The sequence below is a fragment of the Giraffa tippelskirchi genome, chromosome 7, assembly GCF_054371585.1.
Source record: "Giraffa tippelskirchi isolate mGirTip1 chromosome 7, T2T-mGirTip1v1.2.pri, whole genome shotgun sequence".
In the NCBI taxonomy this organism is placed as follows: Eukaryota; Metazoa; Chordata; class Mammalia; order Artiodactyla; family Giraffidae; genus Giraffa; species Giraffa tippelskirchi.
This window is the reverse complement of record NC_137281.1, coordinates 91640030-91662363: the sequence shown is the minus strand read 5'-3', so window position 1 is coordinate 91662363 and position 22334 is coordinate 91640030. Positions and strand designations below refer to the sequence as shown.

At 42.6% G+C, this 22334-nt stretch overlaps 2 protein-coding genes across 5 annotated transcripts in view; one reads left to right on the top strand and one right to left on the bottom strand.

Moving 5' to 3' along the window:
• AVEN (apoptosis and caspase activation inhibitor) overlaps positions 1-13248 on the bottom strand; it is a 191339-nt gene extending 178091 nt beyond the window's left edge. The window contains exons 1-2 of the mRNA XM_081510787.1: positions 13190-13248; positions 5598-6126 (exon numbers count right to left, since the gene is read on the bottom strand). Coding sequence (XP_081366913.1) covers positions 5598-6126; positions 13190-13248 — 588 coding nt within the window. The remainder of the gene's footprint in view (positions 1-5597; positions 6127-13189) is intronic.
• Positions 5572-20672, top strand: CHRM5 (cholinergic receptor muscarinic 5). Of its 4 annotated transcripts, none has more exons than XM_081507035.1 (4): positions 5629-5959; positions 11554-11657; positions 14541-14670; positions 18252-20672. In XM_081507035.1, exon 4 carries the CDS (start codon positions 18329-18331, stop codon positions 19925-19927), a length of 1599 nt encoding a protein of 532 aa, XP_081363161.1. In that variant the 5' UTR covers positions 5629-5959; positions 11554-11657; positions 14541-14670; positions 18252-18328; the 3' UTR covers positions 19928-20672. The 4 variants fall into 4 exon arrangements, with proteins under 4 accessions (XP_081363164.1, XP_081363160.1, XP_081363161.1 ...); XM_081507036.1 differs by lacking the exon at positions 5629-5959 and adding an exon at positions 6060-6143; XM_081507038.1 differs by lacking the exon at positions 14541-14670 and having other exon boundaries at positions 5572-6143.
• Positions 20673-22334: the final 1662 nt, after the last annotated feature.

Sequence of the window (22334 nt, the reverse complement as noted above, 5' to 3'; positions counted from 1 at the left end):
TCATTCGCAAATAAGTAGTTTCCAATTCCTTGTTTTCAACAAAATCGAAGTGGGACCTAATCTAGTTGTCAGCTGACAGATTATTCAAATATTTTACAATAATGATTCTGGCATATAACCAGAAAGGTATTCAAAGAACTGCATGACACATATGATGAAACCCCAACCATTCCCATCTACCAATTTATGAGAACTATGTTTCTCAGTACTTATATCTTTAAAAACAAAAATCCGGAAGAGAACTGATGGTGAATCTTGTCTCATTCAGGCAATAAGTACTATTCATTCATGGACACCCAACTAAACTCGCTAACGAAAATGAGATGCAGTCACAAAATTTGACATTTAACAACTGCTAATTAAAATATACTGCTATAAATCAATGTGATTTTAATTTAGTCTAAAAGAAAAAACTTATACCCAAACCTTAAGGTTACAAAACATGTTTTAAATTTATTTTTAATTGCAGGATAATTGCTTTACAATATTGTGTTGGTTTCTGCCATACATCTACATGCATCAGTCAAAGGTATACATATGTCCCCTCCCTCTTGAACCTCCCTCCCACCTCCCACCCCATCCCACCCCTCTAGGTTGTCAGAGAACTCTGGTTTGAGCTCCCTGAGTAACACAGCAAATTCCCACTGGCTATCTGTTTTACATATGGTAATGTATACTTTTCCATACTACTCTCTCCATTCACCCCACCCTCTCCTTCCCACCCTGTGTCCACAAGTCTGTTCTCTATGTCTCAAGGTTACATTTTTTTAAATCACAGTTTTTTATAAGGAAGCAGGAGAGGGTAATCACTAAAAAATTTTCAAGCTCAAAAATATATTACACTGGGCCCAATTCTATGGGAGATGTGAAATTAAAACACAAGTTAGAAAGAATAAGGAATAATATAAATCTTCTTACTGTCAAAGAGTTTATTAATGTGGTTCTTAAATAGATGGTGGTATACAAACTTCCAGTTATAAGACAAATAAGTACCAGTACAACACAATAAATATAATTAACACTGCTATATGTTATATATAAAAGTTAAGAGAGTAAATCATCATAAGGAAATGTTTTCTTTTTTTTGAATTTTGCATCTATATGAGAGGACAGATATTCACTAAACTTATCATGATAATCATTTCATGATGTATGTATCCAAATTATGCTGCACATCTTAACTCATAAACTGTTATATATCAGTTATACCTCAGACTGGAAGGAAAAAAAAACCAAAAAAATAAAAGAAAAAGGTGGAAGAACAGATACATAATGATAGTGAGTATTAAATGACTATAGTGTTTTCAGTATATATTTATGTTGGAAATTTTATATTCTGAAACAATCAGAACCATTGATTTAAAAGTTCATTACAAATGTTAAAGTACAACCTCTTACATAATTTATCAAAATATTTTTAAGCAGGCTATAAGCAGGAAGTTTCGAGGATCAGCTGCCTGTGTTGATAATGAAAATATGTAAATGAAACAATGGCCAGTGAGAAAAGCAGACTCCATCAGGTACATTAGCAAGGATAAGGATGCCAAAATAGTTACAGGGTTGGAGGCAGTTTGCAGCAGCAGGGGAGAGGGCCAGTTCCATGATTACCAAAAGCTAATCTCAAACCAATTTTCTTTTGGGACACTTAAGCATGTTCAGTTTCTAACCTAATTTGTTTCAGGCTTTCTCAAAATAGGAGCAATGCAGTCTAGAAGCTGTCATTTGAGTTTGAGCTTTAATAGGCTCTCAATCTCTGAGAGCTGGCTGACATGATGCAGGTGACTCCCTTCAGCCACAACGAAAGAGCAGGTGCCTTTGACTGCCAGTAACTTTGATTTGCCATCGTTTCTTCTTACCAGTTCACACTAAGCTTGAACACCAAAGTCAGAGAATTCCCTTTTACTAAGTAAAATAGTAGCAGTAAAAACAACAGAAGCATCTAGTATTAATGACTACTCATGCAAAGGATTTACATCACTGTTTGCAAAGCAAAAAAGTTTCATCCAAAAAAAAGCCTCCAAGTCTACTCTCCTTAATGCAATGATAAACAGTTGTCTTATCTTTTACTGGACATAAGTAATCTAAAAATGAGTAAATGCGACTGACATAAACATGGAGCGAGAAAGCAAAGACCTAACACCCACAATAATTGAAAATGGTATGTGTCACCTTAAAACCTTATAATTATATCAAACATCAGGAAAACAGGTATGTGAAAAGGATCCACACATCCCCTGTTCGAATCTCAAAGTCACTCCAGAGCTAAAATGCCTGGGTAGAGTTCAGGCTCTGCAATCTGGTAGTTGAGTGATACTGGGTAAATTACCTAACCTCTCCTAACTGTGCCTCAGTTTTCTGATCTCATACTAAGTGCTCAATAAATGTCAGTTACCATTAATATTACAGGGAAGAAAAAAATTTCCAATGACTGCCAACAGGCCTTGACTTTACTCTCTGTTAATAGTTCTTCAAAAAGATTAATACTAAGAAAATGCTAGTACTTGGGAATTTTTAAGTTAATGATTGCATTAAGTACAATATTACACTTTAGCAGATATTCAGCGAAAATAAGTAGCCTTACGACATGCTCACTCAAACTCCATAGACTTGGCGTTCACATCTATAGAGGGAATGATTTAAGAGCAAATGCCTAGTAGGTACAACAAAACCAAGTTACCTTGGAGTATTACATATCAAGAAGTTGTTTTGTTTTGTTTTCCATTTATAAGTCATGTATCCATAGTAGTCAAAAGCAGAAAGCAAAGGGAATGCTGCCAAGTCGCCTCAGTCATGTCCGACTCTGTGCGACCCCATAGACGGCAGCCCACCAGGCTCCCCTGTCCCTGGGATTCTCCAGGCAAGAACGCTGGAGTGGGTTGCCATTTCCTTCTCCAATGCATGAAAGGGAAAAGTGAAAGTGAAGTCGCTCAGTCGTGTCTGACTCTTCGCAACCCCATGGACTGCAGCCTACCAGGCTCCTCCGTCCATGAGATTTTCCAGGCAAGAGTACTGGAGTGGGTTGCCACTGCCTTCTCCAAGCAAAGGGAATAGACAGTATTAAACTCTGGAGTTAGGTACCTGGTCCTTACAAAACTAAAACTCTATTGTAAATTTTTTCTTTCTAATCATTTCAATGAGTCTCCATTTGGTGCACAAACACACTGTAGGATATGAGAACAAGGAGGTCAAAGGCAGCTTAACCAACTTTATCCCATTTAGTCTTTAGGCATCAAGAATGGTATTCTTAGCAAGCCTAAATAGGAACAGCACTTCAGAACCTGAGAAGCAGAAGTGACTTAAAGGCCACCAACCTAAACCAAAATGAAGGAATAATTTTTCCAACCTCTCTTCATCCAGCTCTACCTGAAAATATGATGGAAACAGCAACAGTGTCTGCAGCTACTCCCCAGGTACTGTGCCAAGCATCTACATTCACTGACACACTGAATCCTTAAACTGTAAAGTGAGAAAATACTAAAAGAAAATAAGAGATGAAATTTTCCAGACTATTCTAAAAATTGATAAAAACCTGAAGTCTTAATACAATAGTTACATTAGGGCAAATTTTAAACTATTCGTCTCTAGATGATCTATCATTTTACTCAGGTTAGTTCAATGAAGACCAAATACCAAAGAGACCATAACTACAATTACTGTTAAAACATGATCCCTGCAACCAAGGAGTGTCTGCTCTGTTCTCAGTAAAGCAGTAACTGATTCACAAAAATATGAGAAATAAAACATAGTCAAGGGCTGTGTGCTTAGTCGCTCAGTTATGTCCAACTCTGCAACCCCATGGACTGTAGCCCACCAGACTTCTCTGTCCCTGGGGATTCTCCAGGCAAGAATACTGGCGAGGGTTGACATGCCCTCCTCCAGAGGATCTTCCCAATCCAGGGATCGAACCCACATCTCCCGCATTGTAGGCAGATTCTCAGATGAGCCATCAGGGAAGCTCTGGGCAAGGGCAGCTGGATATAAATCCCAGCTCTGCCACTACTAGCTACAAGAGCTTAAGCAAGTCAACCTATAAAATCAAGATTTTATACATATAAAATTTATATTGTTTGTTGTTCTAGTTGCTAAGTTGTGTCCAACTCTTTGCCACCCCGTGGACAGTAGGCTGCCAGGCTCCTCTGTCCATGGGATTTTCCAGGCAAGAATACTAGAGTGGGTTGCCATAAAGTGTGTATATAATAAATTTGTTATAAAGTTGAGATGGTTGGATGGCATCACCTGCTCGATGGAAATGAATTTAAGCCAGCTCCGGGAGTTGGTGATGGACAGGGAAGCCTGGCATGCTACAGTACATGGGGTTGCAGACAGTCTGACATGACTGAGTGAACTGAACTCAAAGTTGTTTAAACAACTTCAAGTTGCTAAAAAAAAAGTTGTAATAAAGTTTAATATACATTATGTTATAAAGACAAAATGTTAACATATACAGTGTGCACTGGACTGGTCAGGTTCCTTTATTTCCTGATGAGTTAAGAATTTGTTCATACCTCTCAAATTTACTCATTATCTACCCTAATCAAGGTTGAATATGCCAAACCTAATTTTAAGCTTTTAAATTTTTTTCCAATTCTCTTTCTGTACACAACTCCTTTCTTTAGGGACATTCTATTATGCCCTTAAGATATTACACATACTTCAGTAATAGGAAATTCTAACCAAAAATAAATTTTCAGTCTATGCACATGGGAATTAAAAATATAAAGACGGTTTTGTACTACAAATGTTAAAATAACAGCAGAATAGTTCATAAAGACAGTGATTTAACTCCTTTAGCTAAGATAGCAGTATAGTAAAAGTCTGCCCCCAAAATCATTCCCTGCTTTAAGGTGTAAGACATTTCCAAGTATGAATGTGTGGATACGGCCGATTATACTATTAAAATTGAGACCTGACTGCTGAAACATTTACAGATTGCAAGTTCAGACAGATGAAGACCACTGACCTCTGATTCCTATACATAGATAATAATAGAGAACTACACTATTAAAAAAAAAAAAAGAACTATGCACCTGATCCTGGCCCCAAATAGTATAGAGTCCAGCCCGTCGGGGTCATTCTTTCATTCAATAAACATTCATTATGCGACTACTGTGTGACACGCATTGCACAGGCAGTGAACAAACTGAGCCCCAAATCCCTTCTTAATAACAGAAACATTTCTCTGCAAGGTCAGGCACCAGGAGATCAAGCCCTGGCTGCCCCCACCCCTGCCCGTCACACTGACACCGTACCCGAACCCAACGGGCCCCCTAGACTTGCGGACCCACAGCTTCGACCGCTGGGTTCTTTAATAACTGGGCCAAGAGCCCTTGGGTAGGCTGAAGAAGCCCTCCGCCCCGAACCTCCGGGTGCCCAGCGGAGAGGCCAGCAACATGGGGCTCACACCCGCCCGCGCCACGTGCACACCCCGGCGCGCGCCCCCGCCGCCCTCCGCCCTCCCGGCGCAGGCGCCGTCACCGCCCAACTGGCGCGCGCCCCGGACGCGGCTCACGGTTCTTGATTCGCGGAGGGGTCCCTTACCAGCCCCGGTCCCACGCGGCTGCGACCCCCAGTAGACCCCACCCGCCGTTGCCTCTTACCGGTTCGCTGGTCCTGGCGCCCCGGCCTCCCGGCTCCCGACGGCAGCCTCGCGGGGCGCCTCCTCGGCCACCGCGGCCGCCCCGGTATCCCCGGCCGCGGCCTCGGCGGCCGCCTCCATCTCCACCGCCACCTCTCGCTACGGCGAACCCGGTGCCCGCCCGCTCGCGGTCGCGGTCGCGGTCGCGATCGCCGCCCGGCCGGCCGCGGCCGGGTCGGCGTCCGCGGCCGCCCCGAGCTCCTCGCTCCGCCTGCATCTGGCTGCCGCCGGCGATGCTGAGCGCGCGGGAGCAGGGCCGCCGCAGAGACGCCCTTGCCCCACCGGAAACGGGCTCCACGGAGGAGCCGCGAGCGCCGGGCCTAGGTGTCAGCGAGCGCGGGGTGCGGGGCCGGGGACGGGAGCCGGCCGCGGCGGGGGCGGGGCTGCCCTGGGGCTTGGCAGGTGGGGCCGGAGCCGGGGCTCCGGGAGGGCCGAGGCTTCGTAGGAAAGGCCTGAGCAGTGGGAGCTGCAGGTCAAGGGCTGGGGTGTTTCTGGGGGAGGGGCCGTGGTAAGTAAAAGGACGGGTTATAAAATAAACAGCTAATGTAATATGAATTCATTTTTTGATTAAAAGAATAAAATATTGATATGGTATATTTGCATAGGGTCTTTAAAAATATATATCAAAATATTAGTGTTACACCCCCCCCTCCCAAAGTCCAAGCTTCTACTTCTCACCTTAGGACAGGCTGATAAATTGAGAGAAGAGTTTGGGGGGGCAAGGAATAGCCACTTGGTGGGAAAGCAGCAAACCGAGATGATGGTCTCCCACCGTCCAAAGAACTAGCGTTTTAATTTCTTTTATACTAAAAGGGGAGGGAGTAAACTCAAACATTGCCTGGTTCCAGTAGGCCTTGGGAAGGGACTGCACAGGCAGGCCTGGTCGGGATGTTTCTTGTGAGCTACACAAGGGCGTTTAATGCTCTTTACCTGGGAGGCAGGTAATGAGATGCGCCATTATATACAATTGAAACTTATAAGCAACAGCCCTTTAGTGATTAACTTGTAATAGAATAAAAATGTTCTTCCATATTACACTAGTGGTTAGCTGTGCTGAGCCTTCCAGTGAGTTTTTTTTTTCCTTTTTTTTCTGTTTAGTCTCCTGACTTTCACGAATGAATACGTGTAATTATTAAAGTTATACTGAACTCCGAGTTAAGAAAGCGGTATGAAGAGGGTTAGGGAGGACCTTCAGGTGAGAGGCACAGGCTGCAACAAGCCACTGGGAGTTGAGAGACAGGACCTCAAAAGAATTTCTGTAGAAGTGAGTCCTTTAGCTCACACTTACTGAGTGCATGAGCGTTCAATTCTCCTATCAGCCCTATGTGGTAGGTACTACTGTCATCCTTATTTTACAGATAAGGAAATATCCCTAGAGAAAGTAAACCACTTGTCTGATATGACACAACTATGGTAGTGGCGGAACTAACATTCTAACTCAAGCAAGCTCAGTCTGTTCATGTGTGTGTGTCAACGTCACTTATTTAGTAGAAAGTTTTGGGGACTCACCCATGTTTTGTGATTTAATATTTTGTTCCTTCTTATTGCTAAGCGGTAGTCCATTTTATGGATCCACTCTTAACTAAGGAGGAAAAGGGCAATTGGTTATATGGATACATGGGAGCCATTTTTAACTTTGTAATACAGAAACCACATGAAAATAATACAAAGAAGGGTTTACAGCATCCATCTTCCAATCAGTGTGGCAAAACATGTTTTCTTCCCAATCCTTTCTTACCCTTTTTCACATTCATATACAGTTAACCCTACTCATTGCTTCTAATTATCTACTCTGTGTTAGGCACAATGCTTGAAGATTTTTTTTTAAAAAAAGAAAAAAGCCACAGTCCTTGTTGTCCAGTAGCTCACTTCCCACAAGGAAGATAATAACTCTGTAGAGAGAGGACTGCACCATTGTACTGAGTACAATGAGAGGTTCAAGGTGAAGGCCGGAAGGAAGAAGTTATGCTGACTAAATAAATGAGTTTTCCAGGGGTACATGAGAAACAGACCCAGGAGCCAAGGCCTGATGGTTGAGCAGGAGTTTGCCTTGTTGATACGTGGAAATAGGGAACTACTGAAGGATTGTAAACTGGAGAGAAACACAGTCTTAATGTAATACAGAGCACGGTTCTAAATGTTGACACTTCCCATGTAGCACTTCCCTATAAACCTCACGGCAGCCTTATGAGGTACTACCGCATGCGTGCTTTGTCGCTTTAGCTGGGTCTGACTCTTTGCGACCCTGTGGACTGTAGCCTGCCAGGCTTCTCTGTCCATGGGATTCTCCAGGCAAGAATACTGGAGTGGGTTGTCATGCCCTCCTCCAGGGATCTTCCCAACCCAGGGATTGAACCCACAACTCTTATGTCTCCTGCATAGGCAGGTGAGTTCTTTACCACCACCTGGCAAGCCCCATTAGGTAGTACTAGTGTCATCCATGTTTCACAGATGAGGGATCTAACACAGAGATGTGAATTAACTTCCAAGATCACAGAGCTAATGCATTGATTCCACAGCTAGTAATGGAATGATTGGAACCCAGAGCCGTCTGACTTCAGACTGTATGCTGTTAACTAACCACTATGGTAAAGAATCTACCTGCAATTCAGGAGACCCAGGGTTCAATCCCTGGATTGGAAAGATCCCCTGGAGAAGGAAATGGCAACCCACTCCAGTATTCTTGCCTGGACAGTTCCATAGACAGAGGAGCCTGGTGGGCTACTGTCCATGGGATCACAAAGAGTTGGACACGACTGAGCTACTAACTTTCACTTTCATACTCAGAAAACTATTCCATGCAGGACAATCAGAATTCTAAGCAGCCCTTAGGGAACAACTGGAAGAGTTCAAGTCACGGATAATTAGGGCCTAAATTAAGTTGAGAGCTAAGAAGGAAAATAACGAGACAGACAGGAGATGGGAGAACCGATAGGCTTCTTGTCCAGTTCTAGGTCGGAGGTCAAGGTAAGAAGTTAGGGGATACCTAGGTTTCTTGTTTGAGTGACCAGAGAGTTAATGATGCCATTAGTCAACAGAGGAAATACAGCATTATGAGAGGAGATGTGTCAGGATAATAGTATTTTTTAAACATTATACTCTGTATTTTTCTCTGTTACTTCATTGTCTTAATAATAACATTTTTGTCAATAGACACTATTACTTCTAACCCAATACATCAATTTTTCTTTCTTTTCCCTCTCTACTCTTCTCCGATCTTTCCCTTTTATCCCCACCCTATCCTATTTTTCTCTCTTTTTTTAACCTTGTCTTTATTTGTGAAATTAAGACTGTCAGCAGCACTCAGAATTAAGTTATTCATTCTTATGCTAAACTCTCAAATTCACACTCCCACCCCTAGAGAAACACTAAACAGGCAGATGGGAACAGTAGCAAGAATTTTATGCTTTTCTTTGCACCCTATAAAGGAACTAACAGGAGAATCCATTGGACAACCTGGGCCCTCATCCTCTGTGTGGCCAGGAGCTATAATGGTTTGGTACATTATCTCTTCCTAATTCTACAGTAAGTTGGCTGCTTGAAACCGGTTACAGTGGGATTTTTTTTAATTATTTATTTGTTTTTGGCTGTGCTGGGTTTTCGTTTGCTGTGTGGGCTTTTCTCTAGTTGCTGCGAGCGGGGGCTCCTCTCTAGTTACGATACGCGGGCTTCTCACTGTGGTGGATTGTCTTGTGGAGCTAGGCTCTAGAGCGCAAGACCAAGTAGTTGTGGCTCATGGGTTTACTTACTCCAGGGCATGTGGGATCTTCCAGGACCAGGGATTGAACCCATGTCTCCTGCATTGGCAGGCGGGTTCTTTACCAGTGAGTCACTAGGGAAGCCCTACAGTGGGAATTTATATACCACAGAAATTGGCAAAATTCTGCAAAATTAGGACTGTTGGAAGTGGGAGTGGAAACAGGTAGTTAAATATTTATCAGCATGCCACAGGCTCAGGCTCTCCCCAAGATGAAGATCCACATAATTAATCTCACACCAGACAGCACAAATTGGGGCTTCTCAACTTTGGTACATTTAGGGCTGGATAATTTTTTGTGTGGTGGTGGCTTGTTCTGTGCATTGTAGAATTTCTAACAGCATCCCCAGCCTCTACCCACTAGGTGCTACCCACTGGCAACCCTCCATCCCCCAATTATGACAACCAAAAGTGTCTCCAGACATTTGTCCCAAGGGACAAAATCACTCTGGTTGAGAACCACTAGCACAAATTGATTTAACTATATGACTGTCCTTCTAGAAGCCTCCAAAATTATGAGGTTGAAAAGATCAGTGGGTTTTAGATTAAGCTAACCTCGCTAGGACATAGAGAGACTTTATTTGTGGATAGTAAGAGCTAACATTTATTTAAATTTACTTTGTGCCTGGCACAACTCCAAACACTTCACACATGCTAAATTTAATCTTCATTAATATTTCTATGAATAATATAAATACTACTATTCCTACTTTACAGATAAGAAAACTGAGTCACAAATGAGTTCAATCATTTGCTCAAGCTAATGAGTGACAAAACAGATTCATGCTTGATCAGTCTGGTTTCAGAATCTGCGTTCTTCAGTTTATACTGCGGATGCCATCAGAAGTCCAGAAACTACATTACTTTGCCCTCCCCATCTATCAGTTCAAGGGTCTTTTCAATTAAACCAAGAGTGTTTAGAATATGGAGAATTCAGGGGTCTCCTGCTAATACCTAATTAGAGGACACCACTAGTAGAAATTCTTTTAACCAGGATGTTGAGTGTGTTCTCATCTGATCATGATCCACATGGGGAAAGTGTCTGTCACCTACTACATTGCAAAAAGAAAAAGAAAAAAACAGAGATCTTATAGTTTTATAAATAACAAAGGGAAGAAGGGAAGGAGGGTTTTTCTGCTGTTGCTTTGACTTGATAGTCCTGATTTTAAATATATGCCACTGCATGAATAAAATATTCAGTTTTCCCTTAGGTAGTATTCATGAGATAGAAAAGCAAAGTCCTGAATTACAGAGGTGACTCCTTAAGAAAATAAACCACTTTTTGGCATATTTTTAAATATATATGACCTATGATGTCAATTCCTTAAGGCAAGAGTTCTCAAAATGTGGGCAAGCAGCACAGTGTCACCTGGGAACTATTAGAAATGCAAATTTTGGACTTCCCTGGTGATCCATTGCTTAAGAATCTACCTGCCAATGCAGGGAGCGTGGGTTCGATCCCTGCTCCAGGAAGATTCCACATGCCAAGGGGCAACTAAGCCCATGCACCACAACTACTGAGCCTGTGCTCTAAAGCCTGAGAGCTGCAATGACTGAAGCATGCGCGCCCAGAGCCTGTGCTCTGCAACAAAAGAAGCCACTGCAATAAGAAGCCAGTGTACCACAACTAGAGAGTAGCCCCCACTCACCACAGCTAGAGAAAGCCCACACTAAGCAGTGAAGATCTAGTAGAGCCAAAAAATTAAAAAAAATAAAGAAACGCAAATTCTCAGGCTTTACCCCAGAATCAGAAATCTGGGGATGTGGCCCAGCAATCAAGGCTTTAACAAACCCCTCATCAGGTGACTGTGCTGAATGCCCAAGTTTGAGAACCACTGTCTCAAGGTAGTATTGGGCATTTAAATATTACAAGAAAGCCTCCTAATTCCTAGTCCAAGACCATGGATTTCATAAGCACTCATTGTCTGATGAAAGCAGGTATTATGATAGGATTTTTTAAAAGGCATTGTCCCCTTGCAAATATTAATATAACTTTTCTGGGAGGAAAAAAAGCAGTTCCTGATTCTTCTCTCTGTAGGCAGGCAGATTTTCTACAGTTTAGTTGACTTCTGATGCATAGTCTATGAACAATGCAAATTGGAAAACACTGATAAGGTCTCTCTAAAAAGATGTCCTTTTATTTACTTTGTGTTTTGAACAGCTGCATCCACTGCTGAGGGGTGCTCTCAGGCTGCAGGGGAAGGGAATCTGGCAGGAGCCATCCTTTCAGGCCAGGATCCAGCCTACAACCCAGTGAAGATGAAGGCAAGCGAACTGTTAGCTCACAATGTTGCTTTGGCCTTGAGCTGGAATCGGGGGTAAAGAACTCCCCAAAATCAACGGAACAAACTCTCAACACACAGAATTCATAACTTGATCCCTTCTCCTCTCTCCCTCCATCCTCATTCCCAGCTGCTGTTCTTGCTTTCTATTTCACAGAGAAATAGAAGCAATCAAAAAAGACTTTCACTTCCATCGCCACAAATCCTAGGCTACCTATCTGTGCCTGCACACATGTTCCCTACCTCCTCTCCTGTTCTCCAAATGGGCCTCAGCTCCAGTGCAAGGCCAGTGCCTCTACTATTGTACTGGCCCCTCTCCCTGCTCATCTACTGGAGGACATCTCTCCAACAACATCAGATAGTTGCTAACTGATAAAACAGTTACTCACATTAGCCCGCAAAAATGCTACATTTCCACCTTTCTTTAAAAAAAAAAACCCTCTTGTCTCCTCATTCTAGTCCAGCTTCTGCACCATTTCTCTACTCCTTTCTATAGCAAAGCTCCTCAGAAGAGTCATCTACAGCTCTGTCTTATTTCTCCTCCCGTTCAGCCTCTAATTCACTACACAAGGCTCTCATGCCCACCACTTTACCAATGTGATTTATGATCTCCATATAACTAGATCCAGTAGGTCTCAGTCTTAATCTTTCTTTTTAATTTATTTATTTTTTATTGAAGGATAATTGCTTTACAGAATTTTGTTGTTTTCTGTCAAACCTCAACATGAATCAGCCATAGATATACATATATCCCTTCCCTTTTGAAAATCTTTCTTGATTTATCAGTTTCATTTGATGCAGTTGATCACGCCCCACTCCTTGAAACGTTCTCTTGTTGCTTCCAGAACACACCAGACTGGGGAATTCAAAGATGCATATGTAAGTCACATCTCCACGTCTGTTAGGAAGACTTGGACAATATAGTCAAGAGCTTCTGAACTTCCAGAGTTTTACATAAATCCATTTGTGGCAGTACTGCCCAGACTTGCTCATGTCCTGGCACACATAAAAAGATAACATCTGCCCAGTACTGTGGGATGAGACAAGACATGACTGATCTCAGCACAAGGCAACCCACCTAGGTAACTCCAAGCCCTGAGGGTCACAGCACATGCATTGAAGGACTCCAGTTTATGTCTTCATGTAAAGCAATCCCACCTCTGTTTTCCAGATACAATGAAAATACAGTCATTTGATGACTTCGGTAATAGACTTTTCCGTTGCATAACTGTAAAGGCTCATATACCCCATGGCTTGTAGCCCAGTGGTAAACACAGAACACGTTTTTAAAAACACATCAGATTAAAATTCTGCTTCAGATATTATTGCTTCAGCAACACTGAGACACCTTCTTTTTTTTTTTTTTAAGTGAAAACAGGTTTATTTAGAGAGATACACATTCCACAGGCAGAATGCAATCTGTCTCAGAAGTTAAGAGTGGCCAACCAGTCCTTTCTTAATCATCATACACTTTTGGACAGCATTCTATTCTATCAAGAGTTAGATAGAACTTACCTGACAGAAGAAACCAAAACGACAGGTCCAGAACCTCCCTTAGTCACACATGTTGTCATTGGAAGTTCTTTCTGATATCTAACTTGATGGTAGGTACCATGTGTTTACAGTTACTGTCTATGATTTATCTTTGAAAAGGAGGGAGAGGGGACGCAGCATATGAATACTCTATATAACAACATGAGCTGGGGATAGTGGTGTCCTGACATCACTGGACTGTGGATGCTATTGAAGTTTTCCGCTATGGTTGTTATAGAAACAGTGAGGAGTGGTTCAGGTGTAAAGCTTCTCAGAGAAGAGGTATTTCAGAAAAGCAAAGCCCCAGAAGTCATCAAGGCCACTCCACAAGGAGAGAAATTCATTTGGTACAGTGTTACCTTTTTTGTTTTTTTGCTGTTTTACTTCATTTGTAATAATTTATTGACAACAAAGGAAGCAAGAAGCAATCTACCAAGGTCAGGAACAAGAACACTTTTATTTCTCCAAGATTCTTGTTTTCTGTTCAGTAGTGGAAAATAAACCAGGGATGATTACCTGCTCTCTGTTGATTCAGGCACCCTAGAAATAAACATACTCTCAACACTATGGTGAAAAATGGTAACTTTTAAACTTTAAGTAAGAAGGCTTCCACAGTGGCTCAGAGGTAAAGAATCCACCTGCAATGCAGGCGACTCGGGTTCAATCCCTGGGTCAGGAAGGTCCCCGGGAGGAGGAAATGGCAATCCACTCAAGTACTCTTGACAGAAAAATCCCACAGACAGAGGAGCCTGGTGGGCTACGCTCCATGGGGTCGCGAAGAGTAGGACATGACTGAGAGACTGAGCGTACATGCACTCAATCAAATAAGAGCTCAGAAGAAATCTCACCCCCACTATAAACACTTATATCCACACACACACACAAATTTATGATTTACCCCTCCATAAATATAATTTTTCAGTCAAAAACCTTTCAATGATTCAAAATGTTTATTGTAGAATACTATGATGCCTTAAAGTCAGTTTTCTCCCTCAACTATCATCCAGCTATTGTAACAAAGAGAAATCAATCTTTCAGTCACGGAACCTACTTCATGTCCCAAATGACTTTGTTTGTGGAAAGATCTGTACATTCCCAGAAGCTTAGGAATTGGGGTGGGCGTGGGGGGAATCATTCTCCCAAAAGTGAAGCAGTGGGAAAAAAATGAAAGAATAGAAGGAACCAAAGGTGGAGAGGAAATATGTGTTAATTTCAAATAGGAGCAGTAAAAATAACTCGGAAGGCAAAGGGGGATCTGAATTGTGACTGGACATTTCAGTTGGAAGATTCCAACTTCAGCAGCACATTGTAAGCTATGGTTCCCTTTTTCTAGGAAGTTCAGAAATTACCCTCAGCCTTGCTACGTATAGTTCCTGGATCAGCAGCATTAAGAGGTTTCTAGAAATGTGGAATTGCAAGCCCCACCCTTCTTCAATTTAACAAGACCCACCCCCCCAACCCAGGTAATTCATGAGCATTTTGAGAAGCACTGATTCTGTTCTGGTCCTGGGGATCTTTCAGATCTAATGTGCTCACCTTCAATGGCATGGATCTAGAGAGGGCACTGGCTTTCCACCCTGGCTCCATGTGAGAATCACCGGAGTAATTTCACAGCAACATGGACCCATGTCTCTTCACATATTTAGATTCTGAGTTAACAGGTCTGGGGTGGGACCCCAGACATTAGTATTTTTAAAAAGCTCCTAGATTATCCTATTAAATGGCTTAGGGTAAGATTCACTTACCTAGACTAACTCTTCATTTTGTAATAATTAAAACCCCAAACTGCCATTAGAAAAGGACCTGGTAGTATCCCTATATTATCTGATTTGGGAGTCCTCAAAACAACCTGTAAGGTGGATACAGCAGATATTGTTGTACTCTTTAACAAATATTGTTATATTTAACAGTAAATTAGCTGAGAGCTGCTTTCATTATACTATATTATAGAGCAGTTAAATAACTATTTCCCTGGCCAAAAATAGAGGAAAGTCAAGGTCAAAAATTAATACAACATTCAGTGTTTTCCATTGTGAGTCTACAAGAAAATCCTGAACTCACTTTAAAGAATAAATCACCAATGCCAACCTCTTAATTTTATATGTGAGGAAACTGGGGCCCAGAGATTTGTTTCAAACCACAAGATTTTAGCTGAAATGAGAACTCAGATCTCCACCCTCCTAGTTCAATATGTTTCCCACTAAACTGCATTTCCCAAGTGTGATCCATCTTGTGTGATTCCACAAATACTAACCACTCTTCCACTGAAAAATGTTAGATATGCTAAGTCACCTCTGGGTTGAAACAAATTCAGGAGTGTCCTTGACCTCAGGACCTCTCAGTTTCCACTGGGCTCCTGTGTCTTCTAGGAGAAGGAAATGGCAACTCACTCCAGTATTCTTGCCTAGAGAATCCCGTGGACAGAGGAGCCTGGTGGGCTGCTGTCCATGGGGTTGCAGAGTCGGACATGACTGAAGCAACTTAGCAGCAGGAGCAGCCTGTCTTCTGAGTCTCTGAGAGCTTTTAGATGGCATTTCCACAACTTACCAGACTATGGAACCACTTTTTTCAATCAAGAATCTTAAGGTGGTCCTATTCCAATGAGCAGACTTTGAGGAGGACTGTAGGCTACTTGGCTTGAATGGTTGGAAACAATTTGTTCTGCCCCCCGAGGTAGGGCACCAACTACAGTAACTAAAGGGGAGAGTATCATCAGTACCATGAAGCATCTGAAACGGCTGGCTCAAGGTTGCAGAAATATGGCCTCATCGTTTTATTCCACCTTGTCCCTTAATAGACCATGCCTCAGACCCATACCCACAGTAGGAAGAGTCATTTTTGATGTCCTTCTTGCCAGATTGCTACCTTGTAATGAGCATTTTCCTGTGTCAGTCTCTATGCAAAGCACTTAACCGGGAATATCTTGTTTAATCTTTAAAACAATCCTATGAGGTAAGGACTCTTAGTGTTGCTGTTTAGTTGCTAAGCTGTGTACGACTCTTTTGCAACCTCATGGACTACAGCCCCACCAGATTCCTATGTCCATGGGATTTCCCAGGCAAGAATAATAAAGTGGGTTGCCATTTCCTTCTCCAGAGGATCTTCCCCACCCAAGGATCAAACACACGTTTCTTGCAATGGTAAGAAGATTCTTTACCATTAAGCCACCTGGGAAGCCCTAAGGGTTCTTAGTAGCGCTACTTTAAAGTTTAAAAATCTGAGACTTAAAGAGGTTCAGTAACAAGTCCAAAGTCATACAGTAATGGAACAAGGTTTTAAACCTGAAGCTGCCCAATGCCAGATTCAGTTGTATGATTATGAGATAATGTTGCCACTATAAATGATCTTTTTTTCCATTTATCAAAGTGCTTATTCTATTTATTGGGAGGAGCGGGAACTTTTTGAGAAATTTTTAAGAACCAAGGGAGCTAACAAGTCTGAAATGTGCAGTGCAGGCCAGTAGGCTGGAAATCCAGCAGGAGTTAATGCTGTAGAATTGACTCTGAAGGCAATCTGGAAGCAGAATTCTTTCTTCTCAGTCTTTTCCCTTAAAGATTTCAACTGACTGGAATCATCCAATCATCAATTATGCAGGACAATCTGCTTTACTTGAAATCTACTTATTCAGCATGAAAACACAAAAGACCCTGAATAGCCAAAGCAATCCTGAGAAAGAAAAATGAAGCTGGAGGAATCAGGATCCCTGACTTCACACTATATTACAAAGTTATAGAAATCAAGACAGTATGGTACTGGCACAAAAATGGAAATACAGATCAATGGAACAGCATAGAAAGCCCAGAGATAAACCCACGCAGCTGTGGTCACCTAATCTATGACGAAGGAGCCAAGTAATACATATAATAAAGAAAAGACAGTCTTTTTAATAACTGGTACTGGGAAAACTGGACAGCTACTTGTAAAAGAATTAAATTAGAACACTCCCTAACACCATACACAAAAATAAACTCAAAATGGATAAATGGATTAAAAACCTAAATGTAAGATCAGATACTATAAAACTCTTAGAGGAAAACATAGAACACTCTGACATAAATCACAGCAAGATCTTATATGATCCACCTCCTAGAGTAATGCAAATAAAACCAAAAAATAAACGGGACCTAATTAAACAGGACCACCTAATCAAACTTCCTTTGCACAGCAAAGGAAACCATAAATAAAACAAAGAAGACAACCCTCAGAATAGGAGAAAAGCTGTCAAAATACATGCTGCTAGCATTGATTACTCTGGCAAGATAAAATTAGAATAAACTTTTGCTTTCTAAGTTATACATTTTGACATTGCTTGAACTTTTACAAGGAACATATTACTTTATAATCAGAAAAAAAAGATAATTTAAAACAATTTGTGACACTGTAAACAGCCCCAAAATGGAGGGGGGGGATCATCATCTTTAGCCGCGGGGGCAACTTTTGAACCTTCTAGATGAAAACTGGGTTTACATGGGGAGTTTGTGCAATAAATCATGGAGAAGTGGTGTAATACAGCCTTGGCCTCAATAATGTTTAATAACTGAATTTATAATTAAACTCAATAATGTTTAATAATTGGACTTATAAAGTAGATACAACTTGTCTTTTTCCCAAGTGCATGAAAAAATAGGTACTTACCACCAGAGCTTAAAAAACAGAGGGTCTTCCCTCAAAAAAGGAAGGCCATAGTCTAAGGTAAAAAAAAGGAAGGCCATAGTCTAAGGTAACTTAACATCACCCATTTTGCCCTCTTTACTGCCTTCCAACAACTCGATTCCTTTTTGTTCCCATTCTGATTACCCTTGTCATCTTACTGTTTTTTAAAATTGCCTATTGGAACCACAAGAGGGCCTCATGTACAAGAAAGGCTCTCAGGCACTAGTAATTATAAAAAGCAAAGGGAAGAGACACCTATAAAAAGTATCATCAAAACTTTAGCGATTTCAGCATCTTGCTCTCAATAGGTGTGGGACCACTTTTAATGTCCAATGAGTGGAAAAGAAATTCATGCTGGTGAGTAGAGCTAATGTATTTCCCTCTCTTCCAGATGCTGACCAGAAGAGGTGAGATAGAAAAGAGAACTGTCTAGAACCTAAGACTTCTAATGTAGACTCTTGCACCAGGATGGAAGGGGAATCTTACCACAATGCATCTACCATCAATGGCACCCCAGTGAGTCACCAGCCTTTGGAACGCCATGGGTTGTGGGAGGTCATCACCATTGCAGCTGTCACGGCTGTGGTGAGTCTGATCACCATCGTGGGCAATGTCTTAGTCATGATCTCCTTCAAGGTCAACAGCCAGCTGAAGACAGTTAACAACTATTATCTGCTCAGCTTAGCCTGTGCAGATCTCATCATTGGGATCTTCTCCATGAACCTCTATACTACGTACATCCTCATGGGACGGTGGGCTCTCGGGAGTCTGGCTTGTGACCTTTGGCTTGCGCTGGACTACGTGGCCAGCAATGCTTCTGTCATGAACCTTCTGGTGATTAGTTTTGACCGTTACTTTTCGATCACAAGACCCCTCACGTATCGGGCCAAGCGTACCCCGAAGAGGGCTGGCATCATGATTGGCTTGGCCTGGCTGATCTCCTTCATCCTCTGGGCCCCAGCGATCCTCTGCTGGCAGTACTTGGTTGGGGAGCGGACGGTACCTCCAGATGAGTGCCAGATTCAGTTCCTCTCTGAGCCCACCATCACTTTCGGCACTGCCATTGCCGCCTTCTACATCCCTGTTTCTGTCATGACGATCCTCTACTGCCGCATCTACCGGGAAACGGAGAAGCGAACCAAGGACCTGGCTGACCTCCAGGGCTCAGACTCCGTGGCTGAAGCTGAGAAGGGAAAGTCAGCTCACAAGGCTCTGCTCAGGTCCTGCTTCAGCTGCCCCCGGCCCACCCTGGCCCAGAGGGAAAGGAACCAGGCCTCCTGGTCATCCTCCCGCAGGAGCACCTCCATCACTGGGAAGCCATCTCAAGCCACTGGCCCGAGCACTGAGTGGGCCAAAGCCGAGCAGCTAACCACCTGCAGCAGCTACCCCTCCTCAGAAGACGACGACAAGCCCACCACTGATCCTGTCTTTCAAGTGGTTTACGAGGGTCAGGCCAAGGAAAGCCCAAGGGAAGAGTTAAGTGTTGAAGAGACCAAGCAGACTTTTGTGAATGCTCAAACTGAAAAAAATGACTATGATACCCCAAAATACTTCCTGTCTCCAGCTGCTGCTCATGGGCCCAAGAGTCAGAAGTGTGTGGCCTACAAGTTCCGACTGGTGGTAAAAGCTGATGGGACCCATGACACCAACAATGGATGCCGCAAGGTAAAAATCATGCCGTGTTCCTTCCCAGTATCCAAGGACCCCTCAACGAAAGGCCTCGATCCCAACCTCAGCCATCAGATGACCAAACGAAAGAGGATGGTCCTCGTCAAAGAGAGGAAAGCCGCCCAGACCCTGAGTGCAATTCTCCTGGCTTTCATTATCACTTGGACTCCTTACAACATCATGGTCCTGGTTTCCACCTTCTGCGACAAGTGTGTCCCAGTCACCCTGTGGCACCTGGGCTACTGGTTATGCTATGTCAATAGCACCGTCAACCCCATTTGCTATGCCCTCTGTAACAGAACCTTCAGGAAGACCTTTAAGATGCTGCTGTTCTGCCGATGGAAAAAGAAAAAAGTGGAAGAGAAGTTGTACTGGCAGGGGAACAGCAAGCTCCCCTGAAAAGTAACGATTCCCCCTCAAAGAATAACCATGATTAAGGTCCTCTGAGGATGGGCAAGCTGATTCTGGTTTACTTTCCAAAAAGACAGCTGTCCTTTTGAGTCCCTGGGGACTTTGTAAAGGATCAAGGTCTACTGTCAAAAGGAAGGAGTCACAGCTGTCACAATCGCTGCCATACTGAATGACCCTTGTCTATGACCCGGACAAGAGTGTCTGATGCCACTGGAGTTTGCCACTGAAGTAAGTAGACAACCTCATGCCCCTTCACAGGAGGAGGCACCCTGGGTCACAGTGAACAATGGCTGAGGGAGCTCCTGTCTAACCTTCTGCGGGGAACAGCAAGAATAGAAACCTAATCACAGAGTTTTGTGCAGTACGTTTGTGACTCTGCAGTTGTCTCATCTCAGCGAAAACCGGGAAGATGAAGTCAGTGTCACCTGTTAACAAGAGCGATATTCAGCTGGTTTCTAGGACTCTATTCCTTTATAAACTGATCAGTATTTATTATGCTGCTATTATGTGTTCTGTACTGTGGTGTGTTTTCCTGTTCCTACAGCAAAGCTCTTGCTCCTCCCTTTCACAACTGACGCCACTTCCTGGTACCCACGGAGGCCCGGCTGGTCCCCACAGAACCACCTTTCCCCTCAGAGTCTCGAGTCTGGACAGACACTGGAACCCGATCACGCCCAGTCCTACAGAGGGGCCTCTATTCTGCTAATAAAGATCACCAGGTCTCCACAGTCAATTATTTTGCTTTTACCAATGGGAAGTTTTTCCTTTTATGCAAACAAATACTATGTATTCTAGTTTGTGCCCTTTTGAACCCATTTACTTAGGCTCGTCCTTAGGAAGATTCATTGTATGAAAGCCCTTTACTGGGTAAAGACCTTCTCCAGTCTGTTTAATCACGGTTCTCAAATGGTTTTCAGAAGCCTTACATTCTCATTTCTTCACAAGGCAAACCTGAGGCAAAATGTGCAAAACAAATTTGGTTTTGCTCCATGCTTTTGAACTTCTTCCAGTCCTTTTGGCAGGCCCTCATCCAGACCCCCAATTCACACCCAGGCACAAGCAGGTCCCTGTGATGCTTCCAGTCAGAAATGCTGTTTAGAGAGACAGTGGGGGAAAGGCTGTTTAAAAAAAAAAAAATAGGTCTTTCAAATCATGGCTCAGAAATGACTGACTTATTCATTCATCTCCAAATTCGCCAAAACAGGAAGCCCAGAAAAATACAGTTGAGGTCCAGTAAAGCTGGCTATGGTCATTAAAAATGACCATGTTTTCTTTAAAAGCAAAAATGTAGGCCACAATAATATATAAAAATAAAGTTATCAACATAGGGAATTCCCTGACTGTCTAGTGGTTAGGGCTCCACACTTCCACTTCAGGGTGCACAGGTTCGATCCCTGGACAGGGAACTAACATTCCACATGCCATGCAGTGTGACCCAAAAGGAAAAAAAAAATTAATCAACATACATGTAAGTATCAGGATTATCAAAAGAAGATGTTTAATTGCAATCTGTGTATATAAATAAATCAAATCTAAGAGTTTCCTTTGATAATTCTGAAAATCAACTAACATGCAAAAAATTAAAAACAATACAATAGGGCATAAAATTAACGGTCCACAAAGAAAGCAGCAATATAGCACACAGCAAGGATTTTAAAGTTGAAGCATTTCTGTCAGACAGAAGCTCATATGTAACCTATCGACTATAGCTGCAGTTGTATGTAAAAATCTATGGACTTCTTTTCACCTAATGTGGGCCAGTTCTTTTTCAGCCTCCTTTGCTAAGGGTATGTAAAAATATCAGGCTTCGTCGTCCTGGGAATTTGGTAAGTGGATATAGGAGAGCTTCAACCTTCCACTGAAGAGTGAATTGGCCTCCTCGAGGGAGTCCCAAGAAGGCTTCATGGAAGTGGAAACCCAGGCCTCTCCAGCCCTGTAGGAACTTAATGCTGAGATGGAACATCTTAGAAGCAGTGTAGCTGCTGAGTTTTTATGAAGGGCAGGTTGAAGCCTGCCAAGAATTTGATAGAGATTATTAATGAACTGGCTCAGTTCTCCAAGACAGAGGCGCCCAGGTCTATAGGATGCCAACAGGGTGTGCAAACCTGTTCCACCAGCTCTAGATAAACAGTTGATTCTTTTAGTTTAAGGCTTTGACTCCTGACAAAAGTGAAAATCCCTCCAAGAGAATAGTGCTCTGAGCTCATTCACTGTTCACAGTAGAGAGAGAGATTAAGCTAATTCAAACAAAAGGACACAGAATGGAGGGGGAAGGTTGCTGGAGGCACATCTTTCTCACTCCACAGTTGCCTAGAACTTAGACTTTTTGGTTGTCTTTTGTGAAATTGAGAGGCCTAGGTCTCCTTCATCATGGGCTTTGGGAGGCAGCCAGTTA